The sequence below is a fragment of the Diorhabda sublineata genome, chromosome 3 (assembly GCF_026230105.1).
Source record: "Diorhabda sublineata isolate icDioSubl1.1 chromosome 3, icDioSubl1.1, whole genome shotgun sequence".
Classification (NCBI taxonomy): domain Eukaryota; kingdom Metazoa; phylum Arthropoda; class Insecta; order Coleoptera; family Chrysomelidae; genus Diorhabda; species Diorhabda sublineata.
Window position 1 is genome coordinate 41,266,946 of NC_079476.1, and position 20,833 is coordinate 41,287,778.

At 34.2% G+C, this 20,833-nt stretch overlaps 1 protein-coding gene across 2 annotated transcripts in view; it reads right to left on the reverse strand.

Moving 5' to 3' along the window:
* Positions 1-1,970: 1,970 nt before the first annotated feature.
* Positions 1,971-20,833, reverse strand: part of LOC130441356 (LIM/homeobox protein Lhx3) — a 52,615-nt gene continuing 33,752 nt past the window's right edge. Inside the window, exons 1-7 of one of the 2 annotated variants that reach the window (XM_056774993.1) lie at positions 9,240-9,360; positions 8,934-9,108; positions 4,820-5,022; positions 4,385-4,568; positions 4,152-4,303; positions 3,886-4,083; positions 2,044-2,956 (exon numbers count right to left, since the gene is read on the reverse strand). In XM_056774993.1, coding sequence (XP_056630971.1) covers positions 2,805-2,956; positions 3,886-4,083; positions 4,152-4,303; positions 4,385-4,568; positions 4,820-5,022; positions 8,934-9,108; positions 9,240-9,336 — 1,161 coding nt within the window. In that variant the 5' untranslated portion in view covers positions 9,337-9,360 and the 3' untranslated portion in view covers positions 2,044-2,804. Of the gene's footprint in view, positions 2,957-3,885; positions 4,084-4,151; positions 4,304-4,384; positions 4,569-4,819; positions 5,023-8,933; positions 9,109-9,239; positions 9,361-20,833 lie in introns of those variants that run through there. The other variant, XM_056774992.1, reaches the window with a different exon arrangement.

The following is a 20,833-nucleotide window of genomic DNA, read 5'->3' on the forward strand; positions in this document are numbered from 1 at the left end:
ATAAAGCAGGTGATAGGGTCTTTGTTTTAGTTATAATTTTCATCACCTTCATATTCAGTATTACAACCGAATCTGGACATTTTGAAACATTTAATTACGTCAAAATCGAATTAGACAAATATGTATCCATGGCAAAGTATAATTATGAACTTTTCAACTGAATCACCATTTTTTGTCGCCTGTGAAACTTTTCCTGTTTCTTTTTGTGTCGGAAAATGCAGTGATTATTATTCATTAGTACAGTACATCGAGTGAAGTATAGAAGTTTCTTTTTTATCGATAAAATCAACATCTAAATATCGAAGGATATTTGTTCTTGATGAAAAATGTCAGGAGTTAAATCTGACAAAATTATTTCTTTCTAAAGATGAATTCATTCGGAATCTGTGGTGACGAAAATTAAACAGTTTGTAGAGTTTCTTCGCTACAAGTTACAAATATAAACAAATATAAGATAAATCTTTTATTTGTACCATCTTGAAGTGTTGTATTTTCAACAGGACCGCGTAGAACATGATTTTGTATACAATTTAAATTTGAAATTTGTGAGATACTTTTTCAAAATTGATAATAATAAATATTAACAAGCAATTTTTTGTTTTGCGGACCATTTGAAGACCCACATTTGCATTCATGAATATTTAATAATTTTGATCACATAGTTTTGCAGTTTCTGTACAATTTTTATTAGATTTTAATATAATAAAACTATATTTTCTTCTTGTGCTTTTGAAAATATGTACAATATAAAATTTTTGTGAAATCTTTGATAGAAAATAAAATTAATTTTTGTAAAAGTTACTTTTTTTTCGTGAAATTCCACTAGAGATATTCACCATCAAGTTTTTCCCACTCTATAGTTTGCAATTGAAATTTATATTTTGGAATAAGCAAAACTTTTTTTAATTTATTACTTCTTAGACCTTTTGATATGATGCATTAATGAAAAACTATAGTTTGTAATTGCTATAATTAAATTTTTGATTCATTGTATCCCCTTTGACTTTTATTATCTCGGTGATCAATTTTGGCATTCAAATGTCGAGAAATAAATCAATTTTCAGAATGTTTCCGACTTTCTTTTCAAATTTGTTTTGCAACTCTATCGGGTTTGAGTATCGGACGACCGTAACGGCAAAATAATTACTTTGTGGACATTTTTTCTTTCGAACTTTTTGTACAGCTTCGAGAACTGCTTGGGATCGTTGTCCGTGCTTCAACGTGCGCACAAACATTTCTCTTAGAATCAAAAAATTCATCACTCCATTAAATTTTTTCCCACTTTCCAATGGTTCAATTTTTATGTTATTCAGGCAACTGTAAACTTTTAATTTTATTTTTACATTTCGAAGAAGTTTCTTCACAAGAGTGTCTTGAGAAATTTAAAACAATTATAGAAACAATTCCAAAAACACCAGCTTCTCTAAATCTCCTTTTTATTGTAGAAGTACTCAAAGGCAGATCTCTAGGTTTTCATTGATCTGAGCTGCTATTTCTGAGCCCGTAAGTCTTCGATCACGTTTACTGATCAATTTAATACGTCGATCTTCAGTGGTTAGTTACTTGGTTTTACCAATTTTAAAAACTCTGAATTTGTGAGAACGAAAACAATTCGTATACGTAAAAAAAGATGCCTTGGTCAAAAAAATATAAATCACACACAGGACTAAACTACAATCATAAATACCGAAGAAATAATTTGATTGTAGGGAAAAATAAATAAATCAGTCGGTACTTGCAAGTTTTAAGTTTGGATTATGGGGTGGGCGAAGACTTTTAAGGGTTGCGTTCCGATTTTATAAATTTATAGTAATTTTATGATACAACATAATCTAACCTAACCTCATTGTTAAACTTTACGCTTTTTCATGTTCGGTCGACCGAGGGACGCAACTAGTGTGCAGCGCTTTTGACGAGTAGTGTATTTGTAAAAAATGTTATGGATGTTTGTGGATACAAAATAAAACACATTTTTCACATATTTTCTTATATTTATCGATAGACATTATATAAACAATAAATAAAATTGAATATTTTGACGACTAGAATATTAAAACAGACACAGATCAATTTTTTTTTCATTGACTAGAATGTAGGTACTACCTACTGTACAATATATATTTTTTCGATTGTGGGAAAAACGACAATTTTTGGCCGTTTGTACGGAATATATTATAACAATATATATATAGAAAAATCTTTCTGTATTGAGTTTTTTTCAGATGTTGACCAAAGAAAACAATAATGACAAATATACAGAAACAAGAACTAGTTTTTCAGCAGGTTTCTCGTTTTTTTTTTTTGAACCAACGGTATTTTTCCTGAGGATTTTCATATGTTTCTTTCCACAATTTTCCCATTGACACGTTCAAAATTATATTCTCAACTTTCTTTCAATATATTGAATCTTTTATTCTCTTTCTCCTTGTATTTTTTTCATTTTTAATTCTTGTCATTACCGTATTCCATGGAAATATTGAGAAAAATAATCTAGTAAAACCTAGATAAGGCTTCGTTTACAATAAAAAGAAAAGACATAAATTTTTGGTCACAGCCAATTTCAATACATCTCACCCCCATAACTTTATACAATATTTTTTTGAAATTGACCGATAATTGTGCAACTCAACATTGGAACAGAATTTCACAAACTTCTTCCACACTTTTAGTAACACCGACATTTGGTAACCATCCCTCGGGAGCCTCTGTGATTTCGATCCATAATCTTTTTGTGTCTTTTGCGGCTTCGGTAACTGTTTCTTTGGTATCGTTAACGGTAAATGTTTCATTATGGCGGAGGGGGGTCAGTAGTGTGCACTGGACGGTTCGCCTAGCCAAGAATCAGGACTGGGGGGAAAGTCGGGGTATCCACGCGGACTACTATCGTTGCTGATATCAGTGTCTGCTCCTGTAGGAATGTTGTGAGTTAACGACAAACCTGTATGTGCACCTTGACCTGAAACAATATTAAAAAATTATTCGATATTCACTCAGATGGAAAAACTCATTTTGAAGAATTTATTTGTGAATTTCTGAGTATAAAATCACAAAAATAATACTTGAGGCCAAGTTTTTTTGATGAGGCTCTACAATTTCGGTCACCAAGATCTTTTGATCTAATTATTTCTTGTTCATGTCACGGCTCTACCAACAACTCTATGTGGCATTTTGAGGTCCGTTTTCGTGGCTGGTTCAAGATTTCTAGCCTCAACTTTTCTCTTAGTTGATCCCATAAATGACCAATCCAATGTCGTATGTGGACGGGCATTGTCTTGACTTATGATGAAATTGTCGCCAATGAAACTGCCGTAAGGAACGACGTGATCCGTCTATTGAACATTTATCAGTCCAAATCATCTTGAAACCTCCTCCAAAAGCCACGTCTTTCATGCAAAACTTCCGGTTTTCTATATCACGAACATCTGATAAAAAAACAGAGCTTGTTCATCAGTTCAATTAACGTGTTCTGCTCGGTGGGTTGAGGTTCATTTGGGGGCCAGTAGTGGCTCAAGATGAGCTGCCTCAAGTCGTTTTATAACTGTCCAGCCATTTACGGGCAATCCCGCTTTTCTCTTAGCTCTTTAAGGACTTTCAAAATGAATCGGTCATCTTTCTGCGATGTTTTGGTAACGATGGTAAATTCTGCAAACAGCAGACTGACTCATTTTGAGCGCACTGGCAACTTCTCGCTCACTCTGGCCTTGCCTGACCTGTAACAGGTTAATCGCTTCCGCTTTATCACTTGTGTCTATTTCAGGTAGAATTGTTGTTTGTTGTGTATCGGTAGGCGTTTGATGGCGGTGGGTCAGGTAGATAACCTTTTATAAGTAATGTCGTGTTGAGTTTTTTTTCCAATGTTAATATGAAATGATCCATTTGTCTTACCTAAGCTGGCGTACACTGATAGTTGATCTGGATATGAAGAAAAGTGATCGTGACCGTGAGGAGAAGCATGTCCAGGTAGATATGAAGGAGAGGTTGCCCCGTGGAGAAATGAAGGTCTTCCTATTCCACTATGTGGTGAAGATACGTCTTGATCTATTCCCATATTTACAACAGTACCGTAGCTATCGTCACTCAGATCTGAAAATATTAATGAAATTTGTTGAAAAATCTTTTCTGGTCAGTTGTAAGTGTAAAAACAATCTTACCATGATGACTAAAACTATCTAGATCAACTTTCATTTCGTCTTTATCTAATAATTTATCGTGTCTAGGTGAGGAACCTCCTTTCATTGATCTAAAATATTGACTCCACCTCGTCCTTCCCGCATCCTTTTTCAACCTTTTCTCTTTCGCCCTTCTGAAACAAAACCAAATAAAATTCATCGAATTTTTTCTACCACAAATTTATATCAACTATTTAATTACAATTTATACTAACCTATTTTGAAACCAAACTTGAACTACCCTCATATCTAACCCCGTATCTTGACTAAGTTGCTCCCTAACATGTCTGGCAGGTTTCGGACTATTATTGTACGCCGTCTTCAATGTTTCTAATTGTTTTGCTGTTATTGTCGTTCGAGGCCTTTTGTTCGGTTGATCTCCGTCTAAACATTCTGCAGCTACACGAATAGAAACAAAAAACAATTATAAAAACATGAGAAACAAATATAAAATAAAAAAAAAACGTCAAAACGTCCTGATAAAATAACTCTAAGGTAGATTAACAGTATTTTTAGAAATGTCTAAAGCCTTTGACAGAGTTTATTCGAGGCGAAAGCTTATAAAGAAATAAGTAATTGTAAAGTATAAGGATTGATTATGTGAAATTAATGTTTGGTATAGTTTTAATGAGAGGTAAAAAGAAAATTACCTTTGTTTTTCGCTGCTTCGTAGTCGGGTTTGCACACCAACTTCCTGTCCTCCATGAGATAAAACTCGTCTCCGGTGTTGAGCTGCCTCGCACACATGATGCACGCGAAACATTGTAGATGATAGACGTTGTCTTGCGCCCTTCTGACGACCTGCGTCGGCGGGATCCCCAGCTCACAGCTCGCACACTTCGTGCCGAATCGTCTGCACCCACAGCACGCGACACATACACAAGCTGCATTGTTACATCTGAACTACTCTACTTCACTAATTCAACTAACTAACTAACTGAAAAATACTGGGCGCAGGGATATATCAAAGGAAGGAAAACTAAATATCTTTCTCGATAAAAAAGATACGATACTAAGGCGGAGTGGCTTAGATCAGATTGTTCATTTCCGGTACGTTATTTATGTCATCTGTCAAAATTTTACTTAAATCTGGTATATAAATTAGTTTCAATACTAGTTTGAAGAAAACTGTTTTTCCTGTTTACCTTTTCGTCAACTATTGTTGTAGGAAAAAGGTTCACCAGATCATATATTGGTTCGCCGTTAATCCCCCCAATCACCGCCAGTTGCTTCTATTGAAATACCGGGCCAAACCAACCTGGAAACTCTTCCAAAAGTTTTCTTTTATGCAGAAATTTACTCCAGGTCTTCCGTGTTCTCTGCTAAATCGTAGCCGGGTAGCTCGGTGGGTTGAGGTTAATTTGGGACCAGTAGTTCAAGGTTAGCTGTATTAAGTCTTCGTCTGACTGTTCAGCGACTCGTCGCGTTTCTCTGAAATCTTGTTGGAAGGACTTGATCTCTCTATTGTATGTGCAGGTTTTTCTTCCGGCACCGTGGTACCAGTCTCTTGGTTCTGACTTGTGTTCAGCGCACTGGCCACTCCTCGCTGACTCTGGCCTTGTCGCAATAGGGTGACCATTTGTGTAGAAAAGTTATTTTGATTGAAAAGTTATTCCGACATGATCATCTAAAACTTCTCCATGTATCGGTTCGCCGTTAATCTCCCCTCAATCGCCGCCAGTTGCTTCTATTGAAATAACAGGCCAAACCAACCTGGAAACTCTTCCAAAAGTTTTCTTTTATGTAGAAACTTGCTCCAGGTCTTCCGTAGACACGTTCTCTTCTATTGCTACCATGGAGGCCCAGTTTGCTTACGTCTAAGAAGAGAACAGAGACCCATTGGTCGTTAGTTCAATTAACGTGTCCTCTGGTAAATTGTAGCCGGGCAGCTTGGTGGGTTGAGGTTAATTTCGGACCAGTAGTTCAAGGTTAGCTGTATTAAATCTTCGTCTGATGTTCAGCGACTCCACTTTCTCCACGTTAATCCCCCCGCGCCAGTTGCTTCCATTGAAACACAAGGCCAAACCATCCCGGACACTCTTCCAAAAGTTTTCTTTTATGCAGAAACTTGCTCCAGGTCTTCCGTAGACACGTCCTCTTCTATTGCTACCATGGAGGCCCAGTTTGCTTACGTCTAAGAAGAGAACAGAGCCCCATTGGTCGTTAGTTCAATTAACGTGTTTTCTGGTAAATTGTAGCGGGGCAGCTCGGTGGGTTGAGGTTAATTTGGGGCCAGTAGTTCAAGGTTAGCTGTATTAAATCTTCGTCTGATGTTCAGCGACTCCACTTTCTCCACGTTAATCCCCCCTCAATCGCCGCCAGTTGCTTCTATTGAAATAACAGGCCAAACCAACCTGGAAACTCTTCCAAAAGTTTTCTTTTATGTAGAAACTTGCTCCAGGTCTTCCGTAGACACGTTCTCTTCTATTGCTACCATGGAGGCCCAGTTTGCTTACGTCTAAGAAGAGAACAGAGACCCATTGGTCGTTAGTTCAATTAACGTGTCCTCTGGTAAATTGTAGCCGGGCAGCTTGGTGGGTTGAGGTTAATTTGGGACCAGTAGTTCAAGGTTAGCTGTATTAAATCTTCGTCTGATGTTCAGCGACTCCACTTTCTCCACGTTAATCCCCCCGCGCCAGTTGCTTCCATTGAAACACAAGGCCAAACCATCCCGGACACTCTTCCAAAAGTTTTCTTTTATGCAGAAACTTGCTCCAGGTCTTCCGTAGACACGTCCTCTTCTATTGCTACCATGGAGGCCCAGTTTGCTTACGTCTAAGAAGAGAACAGAGCCCCATTGGTCGTTAGTTCAATTAACGTGTTCTCTGGTAAATTGTAGCCGGGCAGCTCGGTGGGTTGAGGTTAATTTGGGGCCAGTAGTTCAAGGTTAGCTGTATTAAATCTTCGTCTGATGTTCAGCGACTCCACTTTCTCCACGTTAATCCCCCCTCAATCGCCGCCAGTTGCTTCTATTGAAATAACAGGACAAACCAACCTGGAAACTCTGCCAAAAGTTTTCTTTTATGCAGAAACTTGCTCCAGGTCTTCCGTAGACACGTCCTCTTCTATTGCTACCATGGAGGCCCAGTTTGCTTACGTCTAAGAAGAGAACAGAGCCCCATTGGTCGTTAGTTCAATTAACGTGTTCTCTGGTAAATTGTAGCCGGTGGGTGGAGGTTAATTTGGGGCCAGTAGTTCAAGGTTAGCTGTATTAAGTCTTCCTCTGACTGTTCAGAAACTCATCGCGTTTCCATGAGATCTTTTTGGATAGAATTGGTCGTCTCTATTGTATGTGCAGGTTTTTCTTTCGGAACCATTGTACCAGTCTCTTGGTACTGACCACTTCTCGCTGACTCTGGCCTTGTCCCAATAGGATGACCATTTGATCAGTTGTTGTGGGCATTTTCAGGTAGAATTATTATTTGTTGTTTACAGCGATGTGTGTAAACAATGTATTTCCAGAAATAATTTTAATTTAAAGATATTTTAGAGCAAAATTTTTGAGAAATTGATTTTCGTATACGTTTCAAATAGACTATACAGATAGATAATCTAAAACGATTCAAATTGATGATGAACTTAATAATAAGGTTTCCAACTACCACAAACTAAGGAGCTATAAACATGAATCATTTATGGATGCACTCATTAAGGTTTGAGAGGTTTCCCTGTGGTTGTTCTAATTATATTTGAAATCACAACTGAAATAGTGGGTTTCTCTTGAAATAATATAAATTAAATCATCAATTTAATGGCATTGAAGTACCAAAATTTGTTGTTTCTAGGTTAGTTAGTTTCCCAATTGTTTTAATTCTTTAAAGTATAGAAAATGAGTAGTCGTGGGAGAGAAAGACTCTATTTTGGCGAGGTATGGATGTAGGATATGGAGGTTTCATAGAAAATTTCCTCTGACATTTTCATTTCAGTTATAAGATTAATATTCTTTGACGAAACTCTCAATAGGATATGATATTTGGAATTCCTGCAAGAATTGATGCTATAATTGGTTAATTAATGTTCCGAATAGACACGTTTCATTTATCCAGAAAGATGGATAGATAGGTATCACCATTTTCTGTTTTAAAGTGGAAGATATACGCAATTTCATCCTTTGGAACCAAATTTGAGAGTCTCAAACTAATATTTAGGTTAAAGATAGAGCCAAGCGGATTGATCCTCTTTTTTGTTTTCTCATTTTAGTTTTTTTGGAAGTGGAGGAATCGTTTGGCTTAAGATGCGTGTATCTATATTACAGGGACCATAAAGACTTTGTCTAACAGCAGATATATTAAATTGCACGGGTGTATTATCTCAGAAAGATACGCAGATACATCTATGATCAGAATTATTAGAGGCACAATCGAAAAAGGAAGAATTATAAACTTAGAAACTTAATACCGCTGAGTGATAAAGATAACACAGAATTTGGTCTGGTTTTTGTATCGTAAGATCACTATTTAGTCATATTCTTGAGTGGGAAACATGTTGTGTTAAAAAGAGATGTTAAAACTTGCATCTGAGCACAAAGAATGGTTTTACCACGGAGCTTAAATTGCTGGAGTAGAGATAAAACCATATGGGCCAAGCAAGCATTCGAAACAATTTGTAAATCGATTTGTCGATGTAAATATCTATAAATAACATTAGATAGTTCACTTTAAACTAATATACTACGTTATTTGTCGCATTTTATAATAATTTGTATGCGTATAAAGTGCATTGATAAAGATTCATGTTGGAATAAAAACCAGATCTGATACTTACTTGAAAAAATCTTCCTTACAGAATAATTGTCCGTTCCTAGCAAAACATTTGTCCGTTAATTGTACCCTACATTCGGTGCATAGAAGACATTTCGCGTGCCACGTTCTATCAGCAACTTTCAATATGAATCTGTCCAAAATTAGTTCGTGACAACCGCCGCATTTCGGTATCGTCGCTAAAACAAAAAATATATTTTCAAAAATTCGTTCGTATGATTAAGTACGTGCAATATGACAAGGATTTTTCGCAAAATGCGAAGTATGTAATCGCCAGTCGAATTCCTAAAAAAAAAAATCGAAAACTTACATAGTAACACCTCAGGAATATCATCCAATGATATCGGTGGTACACGAAACATCTCAATTTCCAAACCGCTCTTTTCATCCCTATTCCCACTAATCATCTTAACCGAACCGAACGCACAGGACTATCGAAAGGACGCTATCCTTAGAACGTCACAGAATCAACTGAGGATCAAATTTGATATTGCGCCGTCGCATTTCCTCGTAACTTTTATCGACCCTTTTGTATCTCGTACGCCTACCGAGTTGACACGTACTAGATTTGTATAAAAGGAATTCTATTAAAGCGACTAGCCCTTGTTTTTCAGAGCGTATCGGCTATTGGTGGATGAGAGGATATGCCCCTCCCTTGATTTGTACGCCCTGTAAATAGGGTAACTCGATGATAAGATTGAATTTTCGGATTCATTTGTTATTCGGTGGCGAAAGAAACAACGACAAGGGAAAACTGAAAGAGGGTCTCATTTTCATATGTGTAAGGTCGTAAGAACGAAAAATACCGTTTATAACCGAGTTAAAACATTTTTTAGACCACGGCTTCAGACAATTTCATTTTTAACTAAATCAAAAATGATGTATACTTAGTTACTTTATCAATTGGAGAAGCTGTAATACATAGGAGGGTTGTTTGAAACGATTCCGATCTCCACCTGAAGATGTCAACACTTATCAAAATGTATTGGGAAATATATTTGGGCAAGCGTTGAAAGTTTCCCTTCTTTGAAAGCTTAGATTCTATTTGACATTCGTACTACGCTATATAATGTGGCTAGACACCAAACAGATCTGACCTCTAGTGACTTATTCTTGTTTCTTAATCTTGAAGTTCCAGGAGAAATATTTTTATCATACGAGGACGTCATGGCATATAATCTTCTTATATGCAAAGGTATTCAACCAGCAAGTGACAAAATGCAAAATTTTTGGCGTACAATGCGGAATTTTGAGGTTAAGGCCAGAGTATTGGTCTAGCGACTTATCAAACTCTTAGAATAATTGATCATTTGTTTATATTTTATAGGATACCAAAAAAATATTATAATTTGTTCATCTCTATTAGGTTTTATTTGAAATATGGTTTATTTGACCATGGAAATATGTTTTCTAAAGTAGTACCAACATTGTGTAGAAGACACTTTAATAGCACTGTTTGTTTAATTGGTTTTTTCGACCAAAATTAGGTTTAGTGATCAACAATCAAAGAAACTATTTTTAAAAGGAAATCACGTGCCTAGTACGTTTATTCAAAGCAACGAAATAATTTTTCCTAAAGGAAAAGCTTCTGATCAAATTGCTGGTATATTTACTATATTGTTGGCAGAAATTTATGAAAAACAGTAAATTTAGTGGCTAATACGCAGTTTTCTTGGCCGTTGTCTTCTGTTCTTGAACCTCATTCTGCTCTATAGATCGCTCAAATAGTAAGTTAATCTAGACAATATCTGAAAAGTTGTTTGAGGCTTCTTCTTAGGAATTTGGAAGCTACACGATAGAGTTGAAAGAGAGGTTGTTGAAACAGGTTTTATTTGATTGAATTGATGAAAAGAAATATTTTGAGAGGGTAGAAGTTATCATTGAAAGCTGCTACACATCGAAAAATCATTTATATATCGTTAAAAATGTTAAGCCTCAGACGGCGGTGTGCGTTCTGTGGCATTTTAATTGTTTTAATTTCATTAATTGCAACGTTATAGTGATAAACCCGAAGCGTTGAAAATAAAAAAGTACAATTCTCTATAAGTTACGTAAGATTTTTTTTTTTAATTATAAGATCATTTTTATTTTCGCTTCATTTAAAATCAAGTCGAGCATAAAATCTAAACGAAAACCACTAAAAAACCTTCAGAATTTGAATATTTGCTAGTCATTTTTGGTAAAAGCAACCAACTTTTTATTAAAATGAAAGTAGATGATGGAAAAAAAAGTTACAGCTGATTAAATTTTGTATATTACGATTTATATTTCCTCGGTGATATTATAAACATCGTATTATAATAATAGATCGTAATAGATTTGAGCAATAACATTAAAAAAATAACATAAATGTTAAGCTTCCTAATTTTGAGAAAAAAAAATGGTAATTATACACTTTCACGGTCACCTGTTTTTTTGGCTCTAGAAAATCGAAAAATGGATGGATTTTAATGATCTTGGTCTCAAAATGTTCCATTTTACGGCGGATTTATAAAAAAAATTAGTAGAAATATCCGGAATGAAAATTTCTCATAGTTTCACTGTTTTAAATCGTGAAAAAAACGGTTTTGCAAAATAATCCTTTACAAAAAATTATCTCATTATCAGATAAAGTTATTATATTTTTTTTGTATTCTACATAGATTAATAAACATTTTAAAAAAAAATCCAAAAAGAATGATTTTTTCAGTTTTTATAGCTTAAAATGAAATAGATGAAAAATAATCAATTGTCGTGAATAGTTTCGTACTATATTCTTCAATGTTAATAGTTTTTGGACCATTAAAAATCGAAAAATAGATAAATTTTATAATTTTGGTCTCAAAATGTTCCATTTTACGACGAATTTATGAAAAACACGGGGGTAGTGGCTGAATTTGCGGTTTTTAATAGTTTTAAACCTTAAATAGTAGAAAAACTTTTTTTTTCAAAATATTCATTTTTTTATGTAAATTGCGAAAAAAAATATACGAATTTGATTCCACGACGTCAGAAACAGTTACGAAGGATTATATGTAGAAAGTCATTTTTTTTGCATTTAAAGTCATGAAACTGTAAAAAATATCTATTTTTTTTTAATTTTCGTATTTTTTTTATAAATCCGCCGTAAAATGGAACATTTTGAGACCAAGATCATTAGAATCCATCCATTTTTCGACTTTCTAGAGCCAACCTAACCTAACTTAATCTAACCTAATCTAACCTAACTTAACCAAAAAACCAGGTGACCGCGAAAGTGTATAATTACCATAATTTTTTGTAAAGGATTATTTTGCAAAACCGTTTTTTTTACGATTTAAAACAGTAAAACTATGAGAAATTTTCATTCCAGCTATTTCTACTAATTTTTTTTATAAATCCGCCGTAATTTTGAGACCAAGATAATTAAAATCCATCCATTTTTCGATTTTCTAGAGCCAAAAAACCAGGTGAACGTGAAAGTGTATAATAACCAAAAAAATTCCTACACAACCTAGTATAGAGAATAGAATTGAAGAAAGCTGTAGTTTTAGCAACAACTTGTCCCAAATGATTTAGGAATGTTAAGAGGACGATGCATGGTTCTAAAGAAAGGAAGCAGAAAAATAAAATTTGTTGTTTGACTGTACAAGTTATAAGGTTGTAAATTGTTTAAAAATAAAAGAATTGCGGTACAATTTATCACGAAGTGACTCTACACGATTCCAAATTGAAACTAAATCTGCTAGATTGTCAGTGGAAGGCAAAAACTTTAATATGTCGTTTCAAAACTATAATTTTCAATTTATATCATTTCGAATTGATCGAATCAGTTTTCATACTGAGGCAATGCCTTCCGACTATAGGAGGACGGTCCCAACAAAGAATATACAAAAATTTTGGAAAGAAATATGATAATTTTTCAACTAAATCTCCTTTTAGCTCTATAAACTTTTCCCAGGATACACTTTTTATAATGAGAAACTTCAAGCCATTTCGTTAACTGCCGACATCACCTCTTGATAATTGACCACCGAGCCGTTTGTTAAAGTCTGGGAACAGAAAATAATCCAAAGGGACTGAATCTGGCGTATGAAGTAGTAATTCAAACTTTAATTTATTAATTTCGGTCATTGTAATAACGGATGTGTGGGCTGGTACGACATTTTCTTTTTTGCTTGATTCCTTGGAGCAATTTGGATTATAAATATTACATAAACTATGACCGTCTCTTATATTAAGTGTAATGAAAATTTTGCCTACCAAACTACGAAGAAATTAATGCCCACGTTGTTGAATAGTATATCGATCAAATGTTGGATACAATTCTTGTCAAACCTATGAACAAAATGTTGAAAGAACGTAGAATTGCTGATCTGCGATTGCCACCATATTATTGAGAACTGAATCCGATTATACAGCTTATTAGGGCAAATATATGTCCCTCGACTAAGTTTTTACAAAGTCCCACATCGTATAGTACCAAAATGAAGTTGCAGCTTCTATAGAAAACGAGAGAGGAATCGAATTAACATTTCCCAGGCCCTAATGACCTAATGACGTGGTTTATATCAAATAAGTTGGATTTTTTGCACCGATTCATAACTTTAGATGAAACCTGGATCCACTATTATATTGTTGTAATGAAAATCGGTTAAGACAGTGGATTGTAAACGGCGAAACAGCTTCGAAGAATGAGAATACTGTTTTATTAGTCGAAAAACTGATGAAAATCGTTTCCTTCAACTCCAGTGTGTTGTGGAATCCATTGAAGAAGTATAAAAATCCTTAAAAGTTTTCAAGAAAATTCGAAACCGAAACCAATACTGTAAATCTGTTGTACATTCTTCTTGTATTCCTTCAGCGTACAGACGGTCAGGATTCGAAATATATGGTTTATTTGCTACGACTATTTGTTACTAAAACGTAAAATGTTTTATGGTTTCATATAAAAATAATGGCTGCCAACGAACACATCGAGTATATATTCACTCCTAATTTTATTTTGGTATAGATCGTAAGGGAAACTTTTGCTCGTTTCAATAAATCTTAAGTAAACAAAAATAACTGTTGTGAATATCCATGAAACGATTTTCTTTTTTATCACCTTTTTCTTTGATGATTTCATATCCAGACAGTACAACACACAAAATTGGAAGATCCGTTTAATCCGTCGAAATTAAGATGCGCAATTTTGGAACGGAGATATTTCAGGTAAATGAAAAGGTACTCCGAGTATATACATAATTCAACTCGTGTCGGATTTCATTTGGATCAGATATAAATTTAAATTGTTTAAAACAATCATCAACATTTTACATAATCAATTAAAATCACGAGCTGCATTATCACACGAGTTGTCTTATCTTCATGACAACCACGATCACGGGTTGACACCCATTGGAAATCAAGAGCTGGTGCATTTTTCAAATATGAATTATTGTACTTATTGAGTGTGAAAACCATATTTCATTGCACGTTTTCAAATATTCGGGATGATTAAATGCAAAGCGGTCGCAGCTGCTTCTAGTACTCGTTGAAATTAAAGCCCCACGTAACTTATATTTCGCTTGAATCAAATACCTACATGTAGTATGGAACACGTGTCATTTTTATTTGTTTACATCATTTCTAATCATAAATCCTACAGATCTAAATGAGTTTAGTTTTTTATTTATTCAGAGTCATTGCTCTTGAACTTCGAAACACAACAATTGGTTACAAATTCAGTTTTAAACTACTCAAAATCACACCACGCCGTGTGCGCTCGCATTTAAAAGTTCTTAATACAGGTGGACATTTCTCCGAAGAAATTACCTCAATAAAATGATAATCCATCCACTTCTGTATAGCGATACCTCACCCAGGGAATTCCAAGTTTTCTTTCTTTTATAAACTTTCTAGTGTCCTAAAAGCATGCAATTAATTCCATTCTCTTCTATATACCTGATACGCGTGTTAGGAAAAACCAACACACTTAAATGAAGTCAGGCGACAAGTTTTAAAACGAAAAACAGTTTATTTTTTCTCGGAACATTGAAGCAAGCAGTTAAAGAACGCTTAGATCTCTGTGGAGCTACGTAGCGTCTAGAGATTCGGTACGCGCGACCTTATTTTTCGGGTATAATGTTGGTATTTATGTATAGTGAGTTACGTTGAGAAATCTTCTACCCTAAGACTAGCGACTATAAGTTTTCAAGTGTGTTTGGGTGTAGAAACGAGTAGTTAAATATACGACGATGTCTAAAGTGAAAACTGAGTAGGTTTTTGACTAAACCTTTTTCCATCTACACCCCATGACTTCCAATTGTATTAATAGCATACTAAAAATATAGAAACAGAAGTCGAAAAGGCGATATAACAAAAAAACAAAATGGTGATCTGCTTTTATTGGGTTTTGCTGATTTATATATGAAAAATAGTTCATAGTTTTCGTTTAAGGGTTGGAATGATGAATTAGATAATTGAAAAAAATTTAACAGACGTGTATTTCTTATTCGGAAACAATTATTTGTACATCAAATTCGAAAATATTACATAGATATAAATTTTTCTTCATAATTAAAACACGTTTAGTCGCAATATTAATTAGGCCCTCGTAAAAACTTACTACCCTTAAATATGCATGTAATATCGGTAAGTATCGTAGCTTATCCAGCCACTTTGAAAATAAACGGGGTTAAAACCGTCTACCACCACATTCATGAATAAGTAACATAGAGTAGCACCCCCGTGTCGCTCTCGAGCACAGGGACATTTACTAAATGGACCGGATTATCGCAAATGCCACCCCACGGACAGAAACTCACATTCTAATGTGAAGCTAAGCTGGTACCACACTTTAGGACATAAGCTATTGACTAATGGATCGGATTAGGAATAGTGTGTGTCGATGTCAGTGGTAGCGTCAAATTTTTAACAATATATAGGGTTGATAAACTAATGCGAAAAATTCCTTTTAAATAAAATTAGGTTATTATTTATTATTGTTTTTTTTTACATATTTTTCATTAATTGGTTCCATTAAATCTTCTAAATTACATAGTTGGTTAACGTAGTCCTAAATTTTGAAATGTCCCCACAGAAAAACATCCTAGGGAGTAAGATAAGGTGACCCAGGTGGCCATTACATTGATCCATGTCTTCCAATTCCTAAACCAGGTTATCCAGTTAACTTCGAACATAGTTTGGGGGTGCACTATCTTGTGGGAATCAAGTTTTTTCTTTTAACTGGACTTTAACATGCGAAGATGTTTCAAATATCACTCAGCTATCAAATTCTCGCGAAAAAAATGAGATCCAATAAATCTTTCCTGCAGATCCTTACTTGAACATTATATTTTGGTAGCGCTGGTTGTATGTGACGGTTTACTGTGGTAATTTGTCTATGATTACAGAAACTAAGAAGGAACACTCTCAACAGCAGTCTGGGAGTAAAACGAATAGATAAATACGTTAATACTCTTGCTAATTTGAAGTAATCAGATCTCGTATCGTAATGTATAAATTTGGAAATATCTTTTATCCAATTTTAGTAATCCTAATTATCGATAATCCTGGTAATTCAATTAATAACAAAGATAGTCTCGAAAATCTATACCGAAGTAGTATTTGGATAGCAGGTGATTGAGGTCATTTTACATTAGAATTAGGTTGAAATGTACAAGAGCTGTTATAGTTGTTATTTCCAAAAATTCTTCCATAACCTTTTTGAATTACCTCCAAGCAGCTTTTTCATTAACAGATAAAAGACTTTAAATCTTTTATAACTTTTCTTAACTAAGAAATATTCTCACTTCTAGTTTTACTTTTGGAATTTTGGAAATAACAAAATGCACCACTATTTTTGTGCACCGCCTTCACATAGTTCCAGTGTAATGTATACAGAGAGTAGAATAATTTTATTTGCATCTACAATTGACTTATATTTTGCTCGGAGTATACTTTTTTTTAATAGGCCATTCTTTTCTCAAATTATGATGCTCTCTGGCCCTGCTGTTGCATAGACAAAGGACACAAAAGTATTTGGTACAACCGCCTCATGAACTCAATAAAAAATCGATAACTATGTGATCTAATGAGACCATTTGATTCATCATGATTTATTAGATGTTGAGTAATTTCTTGGAGAGATAAATCGTCTGATTCAATAGGACTTGATTATCATCTTCTAGTATACGAGGTTTGTCCGGACAAAACATAAAGATGTCGAATGTTATACAGGATGCGAGTACCGACAGGCTGCACTGCAACGCTCAGCAAGCACGCTTGTTGGGCAAGAACAGCCGTAAGATTTTTGAGTGTTTGAAAGAAGTTTACGGTGACAATTCAAGTGATTAAAAAGAAGACGAGAAGAAGTAAAAAGGATTCTTAAAGACCGTAGATTGACAGACATATCTATCAATCCCCAAAACAATCGTTCATAAAATTCTAACACAAAAACTTGGCATGAATGAATCAGGCTCTCGATTTCAAAACGGAAAGTGGGTTGAGTGCTGTGAGGATTGATTGGAAGCAACCAAGATATCATTGAAGAAGACTCTTGATTTTACCAATTTGATGTAGAACTCAAATTTCAAAGTGAGGAGTGGAAGTTAACATGAGAAGTCGTGAAAATCAACATTCAATATGATTGTTCTCTTTGATTTTAGGGGCATTGTTAACAAAAAATTTCTACCTTCCGACCAGAGCGTTTTATGGACCGGTTTTGACTGGATTTCGAAGACAGGACAGGCAGGGAATTATAAAGTGGATATGGAAGATCTTTCGAATGTAAAATCGGTTTAAAATAATGCCTCAGAACTAACTTTCCATCTTTTTTTGTAATACGATATCCAAAAGATATACACTTTTTGAATAATTTAGGATTGGTTTTCTTTTCTTTCTTTTCATAACTTTGTTTGCATTTTGAAAAGAGATCAAAAAGATTTGGTGGAGGAAAAGGGAATGTGACTTGATACAGTATGTAGGAAGGAAGATAAGCCAATACGTCGGCAATCAAAAACCAAATGAAATAATTTTCACAATTTATATTTCCTGACGGTACGCCGCTGATAAAACCGAATGATGGAAACGTAGGGTTTGGTGTCAGCGACAATTTTGTACAGTGGAACAAGTGCTTTCAATTGAATTACTTCGTCAGATTAACACTAGTATGGTCGAATTGGAAATTATGATGGATTTGTATCTACTTCATTTGTTCTAAAACAAATATTTGTCTGTCTGATTGATTATAGTTTTATTTTTATAACAAAACAACTTTATGAAGAGTCATTCAATTTTGTTTTGTCTTTATTTTCTGATGTCAAGGAGAAATCAACCAGAAAGAATTGAAGGTTGCTAATTCTTATGATAAAGTTGTAAAATTAAGAAAAAAATTGGTATTAATATGAGATAATCGAGTTATAAAATGCGAAGCAACCAAAATCAAAACTGATGTAAATAAACAATAAAAAGAAAAAAGAAATCAGTGAATATTGAAAACGATAACAGAGTAAAATAAACGAAAATAAACGAAAACAAAGAAGCACAGAGCTTGAAAAGTAAATAATGAAAACAACGAAACAGGTACCAAAAATTGTCAGAGAACAAAATAAAACTGAGCAAAAAAATAGTAACGATAATATAAAACTAATAACAAAAAACTATTATAATTAGTTGAAAACTGACAAAGATGAAGAGAAACCAAAAACACAACCAGAAATGTTTAAAAAGAGTAAAGAAAAATCTACTGGGACAGACCAAAACAATCTATTTGGGATTAATAGTTAAGAATTGCCTAAAATCAACATTGGAATGAAAATAAAATTTAAATCAAATTATAATAATCAGAAACCATAGTTGAAAGACAAAATAAAACAGGAAAGGTAGGTAAAACAATAATTTTTTTGGTAGATGTGGTCCAAAGAAAGGTTCCAAATTTCGTCCGGTTTCCAGGGTGGAAAGAAATTAAAAAAAAAAAAACATGATAACACCTTCTAGACTAAAATATTCCGGACTTGGAATAGCCTTCCGTTCGGATCTTCGCGTGGAAGCTGGTCTGGAGGGTCTTTCAGGCAAAAAGAATATAAATTCTGTACATTAACATCTGCAGTCGAAGAAACCTCATATTCTAGCTATAGCAGAAACAAAATTGTACTCAACAACATCCAAGGTTCAAGGATACGATTTATATACTCGATTCAGGTGTAACTTTGGACTGTCTTTGTTAGGGTCAGTGGGAAGAGAATTTTGAACCTTTTGAATTCGATGTTATGTGGTTTAAAACAAAGACTCGAAGAACAACAAAATTCGTAGACCTCCTAGTGATACCAGTCAGCAGTTATTCTCAGACTTTGTCGATCAAACCATTCAAATGCAGATGCAGTATGCAATTAATTAAAAGGCAAGGACTGTAGATGCTTTCGATGGATTTAGTCGAAGATGGAATACAGCATACAGCTCTTCAACGTGAACTCTGTAGAAAGATTAGAAGATGAAAGGTTGTATTTACAGTTTAACTGTTTGTAGAAGCGTCTGCTTATAATTATTTATCGAATTTCGAATTATGATTGAGATCTAGGAAGAAGGAAGAAATAGGTTAGGTTTTAGGTTTAGGTTTAGCTTCAGAAGCAACTATAAGGTATGAGATATAGCTGTATTCCGTTAGAATCAAATTTCTATCGTTAATAACTATATAATTAAATGAATTAAACAGGTTTGCAAACAGTCTGGAGAAGTTTCTTTTAACCATAGTGTATACAACATGAAATATCTGTCGAGCTGGTTCAGGAATGTTCCAAGTATATGCCTGTAGCATATGCAAAAAAAATTAAAAAAAGAAATAGCAAGTACTGATGGCTCCTAACTTTAGATTAGAAAGAAAAAAGACTAATATACTGCGTTTAATAGATATTATATAATATAAATATCATTTATTAGTGCGCAATAACAATCGATCAACGTTTTTATTGACCCCTTCGGTAAAAAATTTCGTTTCCATTCCACTTGTCAATATAATTTGTGGCGTTAAAAACCTAGTGGAGTTCAAGCACAAAGAACAGCTTTGACTAATTGTGTTAACTTTACATGCAAAAAATATGGTGTACATTTCGTGTCAGGATCGTCAACAGATGGTGCATTTTTCTATTCCATTTGAGCATTAACGCCCTATTTGGAAAACTTTTCTGTAGCCACTAATTCTATGCCATTTGGGATGACGCAGGGTCGGATTCGCATATATATATATATATATATATATTTATCTTTCAAACATATTTTCATTAAAAAAATACTGAAGACTATGATTAATTTTGGAGCGTACAGATACTCGAATCATAATTTCTTTTCTTTGTCCTGACCATTTTTTTAATCGAACTTTAACTTTCCAATCAACTGCGTTTGCTTACAAAGGAACATAAACAGCATCGTCAAGATGTTTCTATGGAGTATTTGGTAATGTTTCATAGAAATAAATCCTAATTTGGGCTACGTTTCACACCCGATATAAAAGAACAATCAAATCAATGATACTGAAAAGGGAGAACCAGCTCCAAAGAAGACAAAGAGCGTTCCATCTACAGGGAAGGTCATGGCGTCGGTTTTTTGGAATGAGTGTTTATGTTTCACTATAAAAAGTGATTTTTCTTTCACATTTTTTTCAATTAAACTGATTAATTTTGGTTATAATGATTGGTGCAGATAAATTTTGAACAAACTGTACTCCGGAGTGTGGTAAAGTGAAGTCGTCGAGCATTACCAACATGTCCTTATTTAGAGTCTACTTACAAAAACACATAGTGTGAATAAAATTCCTGTTCGAGGAATTAATCTGCTAGCTAACACAAATTGAGCATTTAATATAGAAATTATCAGTCTGCTTCGTTAATGACGCTTGCCGAAGCATCTACCTAAAGGACTTGAATGTTTTATCTGTTGCTCAAATTTGATTTGAATTATTAGCAAAAA